The sequence below is a fragment of the Parasteatoda tepidariorum genome, chromosome 12, assembly GCF_982258835.1.
Source record: "Parasteatoda tepidariorum strain Cologne lab strain chromosome 12, Ptep-v5.0, whole genome shotgun sequence".
Lineage (NCBI taxonomy): Eukaryota > Metazoa > Arthropoda > Arachnida > Araneae > Theridiidae > Parasteatoda > Parasteatoda tepidariorum.
In genome coordinates this window covers 2,391,050-2,404,662 of record NC_141766.1, presented here as the reverse complement: position 1 = coordinate 2,404,662, position 13,613 = coordinate 2,391,050, and the positions used below count along the sequence as shown (strand labels likewise).

The following is a 13,613-nucleotide window of genomic DNA, read 5'->3' as shown; positions in this document are numbered from 1 at the left end:
TCACCTATGAAGAATCATAGATCGACTGTATGGGCGCTAAATTGCCGGGATAGAAGGAAGGTATCGGCGCGTTTACGATAAACATTTTCATGAACTTTAGCTACCCTAGAACAACTTTTTCCGACTGAATGTTGGATGAAAAGTTTATCTTGCTGTTGCGTTGTGTGTTGTGTTGGGTGAATTTCTGCACGTGTGATATGGCTTTTATAATCATAATATTTTTTACATATAAAACTCAGCCGTGTAAGGAGCACAAATAAAGAAACAAAAAAAAAGACACATAATAGTTTAGATCCTACAAACAAAACTTCTCAGTTATTTACTAATCATTTATTGAAAATCATAAATACCTTGTTTTAATACTCTTCAACGCCATTGATGTACTAGCTAAACTATTTTTAATTCTGTGACCTTCATCACATATAACAAGGTCAGGTCCTGGTATCACAATATGTTCATACATTTCTAAGAAGAAGAAAAACAAGAAAAAACACAGTATAACTTTTTATTAAAGCTATATAAAATTAGAAAATTATATCAATTTTGATAACATGATGGAACTCTCAAAAATAAATATACACATTTGTATTAAATTGCAATACCTGCCATTTAATGTGATCACACACTCACTGCTTGTTTCAACAGTACTAAAACTTAATTTGCACAACTGGTTGAATTTCACTAAAGTTTGATGTGAAACTCAGCATTTTCAATTATGCATTGAGATCGAAGGATTGAGAAGAAGTGGCTTAACAAAGAAATGAGGAGAGGGAAAAAAAGAGCACCAAACTCAAGGAAAATCAAACAAGGGCATAAAAATCAATTTTTCATCAATACTGTATTCAGATATTCTGATAAGTCAGATTTAAAAATTAAGAGAGAAAGCTTTTCATTGCCTAGTTGCTGTGATGCAGAAAACAAAGGTCTGACCAATTGATATGCATTCAAGGCAATGCATCAATTAACAGATACTCTTATTTTGTATAAGTGTCACAGTATTTTTATTCCTCCTTTTTAGCTTGACTTCATTTTAATAAACAAACATACAGAGAGATAAATTAATGAATATAATAAAGTTGAACAAAACACATACATACACAAACAATGCAGATTGCAGAGAAAGATGGTCATTTTGGTACTAATCAGGGTTTCAGCTACAATTATTATTTTTTCTTTTAAATTATTCTCCCCCCCCCCCCAAATGTGAAAGAAAGTTACTTGAATACGGATGTAAAATGATAATTTTCACTAAAATGCAAAAAGAAATTCTTAGGATTACTTAAGGATTTCTCTTTATTCAGTCCTTGCCTCTTTTTATTTGTTCAATCATCACTTTTTTTTTCTTCAACTCCAGCCGTTGTGGCTGAAAGGACAGGGCGCTCACCTCCCAATGAGGTGACCCAGCTTTCAATCCTAGTGATAGCTGGTTGATATGAACTCTGCATATGGCCACAGTGCTGACATAAAATATCCCAAGTGATTGATGGATCTTGGATTAGAGTCCTCTTGCTGTCGGGCTAACGGAGGGAAGTTTTTCTCTACATGTAACGCAAATGTGGGCTAATTGCATCAAAGAGTCCTCAACAAAGTAAAATTTCTCCTAATATTTGAATTAGATATTCTCGTCTTCAGGATCGGGTTCAAAATTACAAGGCTACGGAAATGAACAATGGTAGTCGTAAACTCAAAAATTAGGTCGGCTGTTCAACGACCCTTATAAAACCTTCACCCTTGGGACTATTTTTCTTTTTACCTATCATTAACCTTCTCCACATCTTTTTCCCCTTGGTCACCTTGAGTCAAATAATTACAGCATATGGTGACTTCCCCCTGTGCAAAAAGGTGATTGATCATTGCCTTATCGTTGGACATTCCTCTCTTAAACCCTCTATTTAAATGGATTTTAAAGATAGTGAGTAACTTTTTTTCTTAGAAAACATATGGTTTCTCAATGCCTGTATCTACTATCTCTTCTTCTATAAAGTAACTGAGCTACAGTTAAAATTGCTATTTATTTATTCTTTTACAGTATCTGTTGATTTAGTCCTAGCGCTAGGACTGGGCGATGTTAAGATTTCAGCATCGAGATGCATCGCCACTCAAACATCGTGATGTTTCGATACATCGCGATGTCACATCACTGTTTCTCATTTTGTTTTGCCAAATTTTACATTCTTGTTTTTTTTTCATTCACTTTGTTTTTTATTTATTTGATGCTACTGTAAAGTAAGACTAAAACTGAAATTTTAAATATATATACATATTATATTTTTAGAATTTAATTTTTGTGTGCTTGGGGAAATAAGACAGTAAGATTTCAAGAGAGAGATATTCAGATAAAATTTATAAAATGCGAAAATCTGCCAAAATGCATCAAACTAGCATTATACGAATTATATTCATTTTATTAGTATATATTAACAACTAAGTGATTTAGCATGATATTGAATGTTGTATTTAATTTAATAAAGTTATATAAAAAGTATAATCAATTTGGGAAAAAACTAAAGATAGGAGTAAATTAAATGTATGACTTCATAGCCCGGTATATCAATGTTTAGTAAAAAATATTTATTGTAATGGATTTTTTTCTATTTTTTCATTTATTATTTTTATTTTGATTATTTTCCTCTTCTGAATTAAAATAATTCAATAGACTGTCTTTTTCAATTTAAACAAAACACATTTTTTCAACCTTCAGATTTTGCTGAAAAAAATCAGAAGTTTTTAAATTAAAGAAAGAGGGTATTGAATAAATAGTTAACTAGTGAAACGAATAATTCATTAAAATTTTACATGCAGCTTTGAAAAAAATTTGTAATTTATATTTAAGGATGAATTAAGAAAAGTTAAAAAAAAAAAAAAAGGAATAGTATTTCAACCTTGGCCAACAAAAATTATTGTTAATTTTCAAAATTCTTAAAGATGGTTAGGTATCTTAGACAAAAACACATTAAAAAATTATTGCATTAAGAAATAATTTTTCTAGAAAATAAAATTAGAAGAAATTGGTGCATTTTTTTCAGCTTTTATATTGTAATAAATTTATCTTAACATGAATATTTTAGAAATTAATATTTGAAATTTGTGGATAGTGTGTAGTGCATGAAAAAAAATTACTTTTGACTTAGCAATCGGATTTCAAAAAGTCTGATTTTTTAAAATTTATTTTTCAGAAACTATTCAACTAATTTGTTTTAACTTTTTTATTCTAAAATAAAAAATTATATTCTTTAAAAAAAAAAACATTATACCTTATAACCCAAACTTTTTTCGACTATTACTAATAAAAAAATGAATTAAAATAATTTTTGCATAAAATAATCTTTGGATAAGCAAATTTTATAATTTTGTGCTAAAATTTTTCAATTCGAGTAAAAAGTTATCGAGATATGACGAAATACGCAAAAAGTAGCATTAACATCAAGAGATCCTAATTTTCGATCACTCTCCTGACCAAATTATTAGGACTATATTTCTCAGATTACGGCTACGCCTTATATTTTGAGGGTCAGGAATCATAATCCGTCAAAACATTTATTCAGATAAGTACGTTTTTGTGCCTCACTTCGTAATTTAAAATATCGTCTGCTTAAATTAATTAGCATATATGAGGTCTCTCCCTCAAACCATTAAAGATTAAGTCCTAATACGTAAAAATCAGATGAATAGACCAAAAGTATTAGCCTGCCGCAAAGTATGTCAGCCAACTGTAAAAATAAAATTGATACAATTACGAAAATCAAATCAAATTTAAAATGCGTATTGAGTCAACAATTTAAAAATCTTTATAAACAGAAAAATAAAAAACGTAATAGAAAAAGATTTTTAAAAAAATGATGGATTGAGAACGACCTCTTTCCTTTCATTCTGCAGAATTTCTTGAAGAATATCCTTCAATAATTTATTGAAGGTAGTAGAAATATTGAAGGTAGTAACCTTGAATATTTTTGAGGAAATGGCGAAAAATTTGTATAAAAAATAATTTCCTGGAAAAGGATACGATCGAAATTATTATGGCTTCAATATTGTAAAAATCAATTATTTGAAAATTTGTTTTCAAAATTATTGCTAACCTGCATGTCTTCGGATCATCCTCAGGGGTGTTTCCCAGACCGTCGCCAATAGCCCATCGTGCAGCTCTAGTGCGACGTAAATTAACTATAACTATAAATAATAATAATATTTCGCGAAAATAAAATTTAACTGCACACTATTATAAAAATCGTTATAAATAAGGAAGATCGAGAAAGACCGAAGTCGAAAAAGAAAAGGCTAAAGAAATAAAAACAAAACGACTGTCTTAAAAAGAAAATTTGCGTTTAAAAACTAGTTTGCCAAAATTTTTCGCAAAAATATTAGATTTTTTTTATATTTTCTAACAATAATAATATTTTTTTAATAATTGAAAACGTGGTCAATATGCAAAATTGCAGCTTTATACAAAATTATTAATGAAAACATTTTATCCACATTGAAGGGATGCAATTCTTCAGATTTAACAAAGAAAAATAAATAAACAAAGTCTTATCGGAACAGATCGAAAACGATCTTTTCTTCAACAAGACAAAAATGATCTCAAAGTATTATCAAATAACAAAATATAAATAATCCTCGGAGAATCACTTTCGATTCGCACGAATTGAAGAAAGCACCTTTCAATCTTTCATTGGCGATGAGTTAGTTTCACTTCTAGTCACATCGGAATTCATCGTGTCAGCACTTCGTTACTTGATAATTCGCGAAGGAAGAAACACACCGGAAAAGATCGTCATGGCAATCGATGTCGCCTCGTGATGGGGGGAAATACTCATCGCGCGCGCTTACGAACATCGATGTTCTTCGCGTCATCGGGAAACATTGTGCAAACATCGGAATATCCGATTTTTCATAAAAGACGCCAATCTAAACATCGGATCGGTGATGATTACACAGCATCGATGTTTTCCCGATGAATCGATGTATCGCCCAGTCTTACCTAGCGCTGCATCATATTTTTTATTTTTTACAGCCGTTTATGTTTTACAGATTATTTTCAAATGTTATTTGCAATTTTTTTTATTCTTTCATAATACTATATTATAATAAGGCATTAGTTTAATTTTTTTAATTAATTTTTTTTAAAAGTTTGGTAAGAGTTTATGCATTACGTGTTTTCCAATATAAATCTATCTACTCATTTAACTAAATTTTTTTCTTGTGTAATTTTGTTAAAAAGAAATTTGAGTACAGTACAGAACCCGTTATCCGGAAATCAGAAAACCGGAAAACCAAAAAACCGGAATGAAATTCGATAAATTTTCTCGCCATTTTTTAAAAAAAAAAGTTTTTTCCTCATAAGATTTTAAGATTTTTCTTTCTTTTTTTAAAGATGTTTACCTTACCATCATTTTGGAAATAATCATTAGTGTATTACTTCATCGTTTTTTCTTATTTTTAAGATCATTTCCAAATTTTTTTTTTTTTTAGTAGGGTTTAACAGTAAAAAAAACGGCTTTTTGTAGCAATTCAGAAAACCGGAAAAATCAGTTATCCGGAATAGCGATGGTCCCGACCGTTCCGGATAATCGGTTCCCTACTGTATTAGCATTTTCCTAAAGCATTTTTCACTATTTTTGTCTTTTTTGCAAAAGGCAATTTTAAACTAGCCCACTCTGTCACTAATGCTGATAGAAAAAGAGATAAATAAATATTACAGAATCTAATTTCAAGAAGAATTGAATGCAGGAAGAAATTGATCAATGAGAAGTGGTGCAAGACTGGAACGAAGTAGTCACTGTTTAGTGAGAGATAAGGGAAAAGGAGAGACAGAGAGAGAAACAAAGATGTAACTAGCTGTAAATAAGGATAAAAAATAAACACTCAGATGGTTAGAAAGAAAAGAATACTAAAAAAAAAGCATGCATTTATTGGCATTTTCAAAACTATGAAAATTTAGACCATCCATTGTTTTTAAACTAAATATCGGAATAATTCTGAAAATTGTTTAAAGTCATAGATTTTTCCTAAGTTATGAGTTTATTTCGTGCATAGTCAGTGCCTTCACTACAGCGCGAGAATCTCGCATATTTGTTTCTTTTCTTGCAATAAAAAATTATTAACGCGAGAAGTTCGCGCACTCTATTAATCAATTTCAAAATGCGCGAATTTTGGAAAAAATTTAGTCTTTTGTCATTTTGAATAAAATCCGTTTCACTTTTCTTCCTTGATCTTTCATTATTTTGAACATCGGTCCTTGTTATCTAGCTTCCCTATTTCAGAACCGGTGCGAAAAGCAGAACACCACTCCCCCAAACCACGGAACCCCTTTCAGAACACATTTCTCTGCAACCACGTGTTTACCGTAGGTAAGGTTTCTTCATGTAAGACGTTTAAATTTTTTGTGCATGAATGTAAGAAGGACAAATACCTTGTTAAGGCGACATCTTCAATGGACAAATGAAAATTAAACAAATGTCCGAAGAAACGGTCAAAACGAAACAAATACGGATATTTTTCAGCCAAATAAATATAATAGCTGATGAAAAAGTAGATATAGAACATTTTCCATATGATGTTGCAGCAAAAATATTCAATTAGAAGATGTTAAAAATGCATTATAATTAAAGAAATAATTTTTTTCCAAGTCTATTCGTGTTTTTTTTAATTTTTAGAAATCTCACTTAACTTCTTGAAATCTCACCCTGTTTTTGAGAAAGGGTGAGAAATTCTCTCCCATTTTTTTCTGTAATGAAAACACTGATAGTAGTATCAGCATTATTTGATAAAGCTTTAAATCTTTCGCCCCCATATCTTAAAGTTGAATTACAAAATGCGGAATATGCTTGCGACACAGAATTTATTTTTTCACAAATACATTAATTATCTATACAGCAATGCGCAATGCAAACGTGGGTAGAAATTCAAAATTCAACTTTAATACATAAGATCTTAATAACTTTTGAACAATAAGTAATTTTGACTTGGATATGCTAGTGGAAACCAGTGGCACTGAGGGTGAATGTTGAAAATTTCCTTGGCAGGCAAGGGGTTAAGCACTGGGCACTGGTAAATGAAACAGTATATTTAAGCTCTCGCAAAATATAAATCCTCCTCAGAAAAGTTGGAAGTTGGCAAGTGTGACATCGAGTCACAAGTTAATTTAATTTCTTCTAATTTTTTATTTAATTCTAGTTCAAATTTCTGTTTACTGATCTGATTCCTCTTGCCCCTTAAGCGTTAGGCAATAGACACACTCTCGCCAAGGAAATTCCTTGCCCATTCATCCCAGCCGTGGGAACATTCCTCACCTGTGGCGGAATCTTTGATCTTGGCAAGCACCCGGTCGCGAAAAATGATTCTGTAACTTTAACGGTTAAAAAATAAATTTTCAAAACATCTCAACACGAAAAGGTTAGGTATTTCAATTTCGTTTTCACAAAATAACTGTGACCGCAACTGGTTTTTGGATGCAATTTTGGTTTTTGAATGTCTTGTTGATATTATTATTCAAACTATGGAAGTGCATGTATACTCAGTAATAGTAATTTCAGGTGTTTTTCGTAAGTATCAGTGTAACATTTATGTGAATTGCAATATCTTAATAACATTAATTTGCATATATTTTAGTAATTTTCTATTTTGATGTAGTAATTTTCTATGTTCAGGGGTATACATTTTTAGAGTTTTATTGCGCAATAACTAAAATATTAAACTCAGTCTATAAAATGTTCATGAGCAAATACTAATTCTTGAAAATAATTATTAGTCGGTTTGGTATAATTTGGTTCCATCTTATAATAATTATTGACAATTCTATATTTGTTTATATTTTTTAAATCTATTTTTTTGAAATTATCTTGTACCTAAGTTATTTTCAGATTTAAGCTGATTAGTAGTTAATAGAATGTTCAATGCACACAATTATTACTCGTAGCAAAGTTAAGGAAAATAGTTTGGCAAAAATGCCTACCGATAACATTAATACTCATGACATTAATACAATTACTGAATTTAGGGGTCATGCAGATAATATTGAATGGTTTATACAGAATATACAGGAATTAGTAAAATTAAACAATTACGATGATAATGCAGCATTGTAACTCTAGAAATCAAAATCAGTTGGTTCAGCTCTTGTCTTCTTTCAAAATTCCCCGGAGTGTCAATCTGTGACAAAATTTCAGGACGCGTGTCAGCTTTTATTAAGCTTTTTCAAACAGGAGGATTCGTCATCAGCAGATTTAGCCAAATTTCAAGCAATTAGCCTTTTCCCGTTAGAATCTATAAAAAATTTGGAATATCGGATTGACACGTTAGCCCATAAGGCTTATAATTTTATTAATGATCCCAATGCTCTTGATAAAATCAAGGCTATGCAGTTTTTATCTGCAATACCACTACATTTTAAGGAAATTATCCTTATTGAAGGGATTCAAGACTATAGACAAATGGTGAAAAAGGCTCACCACATACAAACAATTCAAAATTCTTTGGCTAGTGCAGCTTCTCCTTTGGTGGCAACACACAATGTGACACTATGTAATTCTGCTGCTCCTGATCAGCTGGCAGTCATTATGAAGCAATTAGAAATTTTAACCACTAAGATTGAGAAAATGCAGGCAAACTGCAATATATGCACGGAAGCCCACGATACAAAAACATGTCCCCTTTTAAGTACACCTGTACAGGGTCAGGATCGAGTTACCCAACTCCAACTATTACCTGCGCGTTTTGTGGTAAAATCGGGCACTTAATGAGTGTTTGTCGAACATATTTAGCACAATCAAGACACCACTATGGGGTACAAAATATGACCTTTCCTCCACAATTTCCAGTGTTTCCTCCTCGATTCACAGCACCACAGTATCCGCCGCCACGGATACCAGTGCAAAATGCACAACAACCGAGACCCACTTTTAATGGCAATAGGGGTTCAAATCAGTTAAACTCTCGCAGGAGGCAGTAGAGGGGGACCTGTCTCCTCATCCAACATTCTATCCAAATTTGAAATCAATCTATTTATGGCTCAAACCATGAGCAATTCTAACTTAACAATTAGATACTTTTTAACTCATAGTGATACTCAATGTATAACTGAAACGATAAATATTGTCTCACATGAAGATGATCTCCCCACAATTCCTGCAAATTTTGGTAACATTAATGTAAATTTTTCATTACACAGTGGTAGCTCCATTTTGCTACTCACTTTAGATTCTTTTAATCAAATTAAATGTCACAATAAAGTTAAATACCTTTCTCGTAAAGTTCAAATCAGGACAGTGAATTGCCATTTGCAATTTTCCGCTTGTGCTGAAATTTCTTTTAAGATTCAAAATTATTTTTTCAGGCATCAATTTTTTGTGGCAGATGTTAAAAGTAAAACGTTTCAGGGAAATCTCGGCTTTGATTTTTTGAGAAAACAATGTTCAAATTAATTATAAAGATGACTTAGCACAATTCAATGATTTTAGCATTCCTTTAAATAGTAATTTTGTTGATCTAACTTCTAGTAATGACAATAATTAACATGTCATGTTAAGGCAGAAAATCAGCATCGAGCCAGGCGAGACCACCATTGCTCATTAAGGTTTTAACACTTTTAAGAAGAAAACAGGCAATGAAGTACATTTTACCCCCACTTCCAATTCTGATATTGTTATACGTCCTTCCATTAATGTTGTAAATAATAATAATTCCTTTAATACTATTATCAAGAATAACTCTGAACAAACTGTTCATTTAAATAAAAATTTTAAGATAGGAACTGTAATTTTTGACTTTAATATTAAGTGTGATAATTTTAATGTACCTAATGATAGTGACATATAAGAGTGTAATTTAATAGCTGCTTCTGAAGAAATTTTAAATTTAAGAAAGGAAGACTTAAAACCATCTGATTTTGACTTAGAACACTTAACAATTGATCAAAAACTAATTCTTCAAAATGTTTTAAGGACTAATTTTGCTGCGTTTTCTAAAACTATGAAGACGCTTGGGTGTACGGATCGTGTAATTCCCTCTTTGACACTTAAAAATGATAATGCTATTAAAACATTACCTTTTGAAATACCTTATGCTTCAAGAGAGAATATAAAGCAGGAGTTAGATAAATTAGTGGAAGCCGGTATTATTCATAGGCATGTTAGCCATTGGGTTGCTCCATTAGTTTTAGTTAAGAAAAAAAATACTGAAAATCATCAAGGTAAACCTAAATCTCGACTTGCCCTTGATTTACGACTCTTAAATGCTGTGGTTGAAAGCTCCACATACCCATTACCAAAAATTAGTACAATAATTAATGAAATCTCTGAATACAAATTTTTCACAAAATGTGATATTCGTGAAGCATATAGACAGATCATGTTGCCTGAACATTTACAGGACATTTTAACTTTCACCACTCCTTTTGGAATGTTTGCTAACAGAAGACTTGTTTTTGGCCTTAAAACGGCAGCAAGTAATTTTCAAGCCCTTGTAGATTTAATCATCAAAGAATTAAATGTTGAAGGTGTAAAAGGTATCCATGCATACCAAGATGATTTCTTAATTGGAGTGAATTTGTTTAAGGAAATGCAATCCAGACTATCAGCTTTACTTAAAATCTTAATCAAATATAATTTAACTTTAGCTCACCAACTGCCTCTAATATTTCTAAACTTACTTTTTTTGCTACTCCACGTACTGCTAAACAAGTTAAGAAATTTATTGGAGTTTGTGGATTTTATCGCCATTTAATCCCAAATTTTTCCCAATTAATTGCTGTTTTGACTAAGGTTGCCACAAAACAATCAAAATTTAAATGGACTGAAGAGCAACAACAGGCATTTGATGCTTTACAACAAGCATTTTTTTCAAAACTGTTTGTTAGGTTACCTGATTTTGAAAAACCTTTCTTTCTAAATACCGATGCTAGTAAACCAGGCATTTCGGCTGTATTAATGCAGGAGCATGAAGGATCTCTTCACCCTGTTTCCTTTTTTAGTAAATCTCTATCAAAATCAGAACGAAACTACCCCGCTATTAAACTTGAGTTATTCGCTATATTTAAAGGTGTTATTGCTTTCAAATCATATTTGTATAATAGAAAGTTTACCATTTTGAGTGACAGTAAACCGTTGGGACATTATAGGAAAATTACTTCACCTGCTGATATAATTACCCGTTGGCTTTTGGCTTTAAGTGAATATTCTTTTGATTTTATTTATGTACCTGGTCCTGAGAATGTTTTAGCAGACTGGTTTAGTCGTTCTCCTGATCCTAATTTTCATCAAAATGCATTAAATAATAATGAGTCTGAATTAATTTTACCCTTTACTGATATAAATGATAACCATGTTGTTAATATTTTAACTTGTAATGATTCTCCTCTAGAAATTTCCTTAGATACATTTAAAATGGAACAAAGTAAAAATCAATATATTCAGGAAATTGTCTCTCTTTTAAGTAAACAAACCCTAGTCAATCAGTCAAAAACTAAAAATTTCTTTTTAATTGATGATATTTTAATGTATGCCACACAGATTTCCCTCCACAATCATAGAATAGTTGTTCCTAATTCTTTAAAATCTAAGGTCTTAAATATTTGTCATGTGTCTCATACTGGAATTCAAAAAACATATGAACTTGTATCTAATAGATACTTTTGGAAAGGATGTTACAATGATACTTTTAATTATGTTAAATCATGTAAATTATGCATTAAACATAAACAGTCCTTGAGCAAGCCTGCTCCTTTAAAATCTATGTAGTTACTTCAAAGACCTGGTCAATTTGTCTCAATGGACATTGTCGGGCCTATTAAAAATTGCGGCTACATTCTAACTTTTATTGATCATTTTTCTCGTCATTTAATTTTAAATCAATTAATAAATTTAACTTCTGAGACGATTTCTAAACACTTAATTAATCATATTTCTCAGTATGGTAGAATGCTATATCTTTTAACCGATCTTGGTACTCAGTTTAAGGCTGAAGTGTTTGAGTTGATCAATAAGAAGCTAGGGATTAAATTAGCTCATAGTAGTGCAGCTCATCCCCAAAGTAATGGAATGAGTGAGAGAATTAATCAAGTAATTAAATCTTCTGTTCGTACATTGCATGAAAAAGGTGTGTCATTTGCAACCAGTTTATTAATTCATCAAAATATTTATAATGGCACAATTCACTCTTCAACTAAATTCACCCCTAATATGTTACATTTTGGTCATAATTTGGCATTAATTTTTTATTGTTTTGAATCTGGCATAGAACCAGTACATTTAGATAAGTCCCATTATTTATTGGATACATTAAATTGACTTAATATTGCATATGAAAATGCATATAGTAATTCGGAAAGGGCTCAAGTTAAGATCACTTGATGTAGGTGATATTGTTTATTTAAAGCACACTAATGTTTTTAAACCTAAATTTGACGGTCCTTTCACCATTGTTTCCAAATTTAATGATGTGGATTATGTTATTCAAATTTTAGACAACCCCAATGCACCTAAACAAACTGTGCATATTGATAGATTATGTCTGTGTCCTAATAGGAGACAAAACTTATTGTTTCATCTCCCTTTTGATACCTCTGATAATGTAAATGATGCAAATATCACTTTTCCTAAGGCTTATCCTTATAATTTGAGAAACAAATAATAATTTTGCTATTTTTTTTTATTTGTTGTAAGTTTAATTTTTAAATTTTTGTTGGTACGCGTATGGTGAGTGTTATGGTGATGCGCTGGCCGTTGCATGTCCATGGAACGATTGTGTCCCATAGCAGTTGTCATGCAATGCCAATAAAATGTTGTTGCATAATTTTTAAGTCAATTCTTTTATGTATTAATTTTTTAAATAACTTACTGTTTGAAATTTATTGTTCTTCTGAGGTATTCAAACTGTGTTGTTTTTACAACTGGTGGATGATGAGGGGGGTTCTCGCTTGTAGTGACTCCTTATTTATACCTTTTTAGGTGCGTGTTTCATTGGGTTTGTTCTTGTCTAACTTTTACAATTTTTAATGATAGTTAGGTCATGTTTTAGCCATTTTTAAACACTAGTAAACACGTAATTTAATATTGACGATGATACAATTTTCGAATGCCTAAATGTTTTTTTTTCTTCATTTTTTTAGATCCTTAATCCTGTACAGAATATTTTTTTCTTTTCTTATGTAATGATTAAGGTTTTATTACGTAACTTTTTGGATTTTTTCAGAATGTAGTAAACGGCTAACAGCTCTGTATTTAGATACAAATTTTTTGCGTATCAGTAGTATTGATGATTTTTTAATTTTGTTTATGTATGCTTGCAAGCACTTTTTATTTTTTAGTTCATTAAGCATTTTTGCATTTTTTTGCATTTTCATTTTTATGCATTGTTTATAAGTTTTGTTTATAAACATTTTTTTGTTTATAAGTGTTGTTGATAAGCATTTTTGATCATTGTTTATAAATTTTGTCTATAGGCATTGTTTTTTGTTTGTGTTGTTTGTTATGCATAGTTTTGTTTGGACTATGATGTTTATGGTTACAGCATACTTTATATGATCAAATTTTTTGTGAGAAAAATGTCTGTGATATGTAAGGTGTAATTTCTAGCTTAGATTTTTGCAGGGTTTAAGTTTAATGTTTTTGCCTAAGCTT

The 13,613-nt window shown here is 30.8% G+C and overlaps 1 protein-coding gene across 5 annotated transcripts in view; it reads right to left on the bottom strand.

The window, feature by feature from the left end:
• The window catches only part of LOC107437471 (uncharacterized), a 181,299-nt gene that overhangs the window by 100,019 nt on the left and 67,667 nt on the right, over window positions 1–13,613 (bottom strand). For all 5 annotated transcript variants that reach the window (XM_087155771.1, XM_087155767.1, XM_087155769.1 and 2 more), the window contains exon 10: window positions 351–465. In XM_087155771.1, the coding sequence (XP_087011897.1) occupies window positions 351–465 (115 nt within the window). The remainder of the gene's footprint in view (window positions 1–350; window positions 466–13,613) is intronic.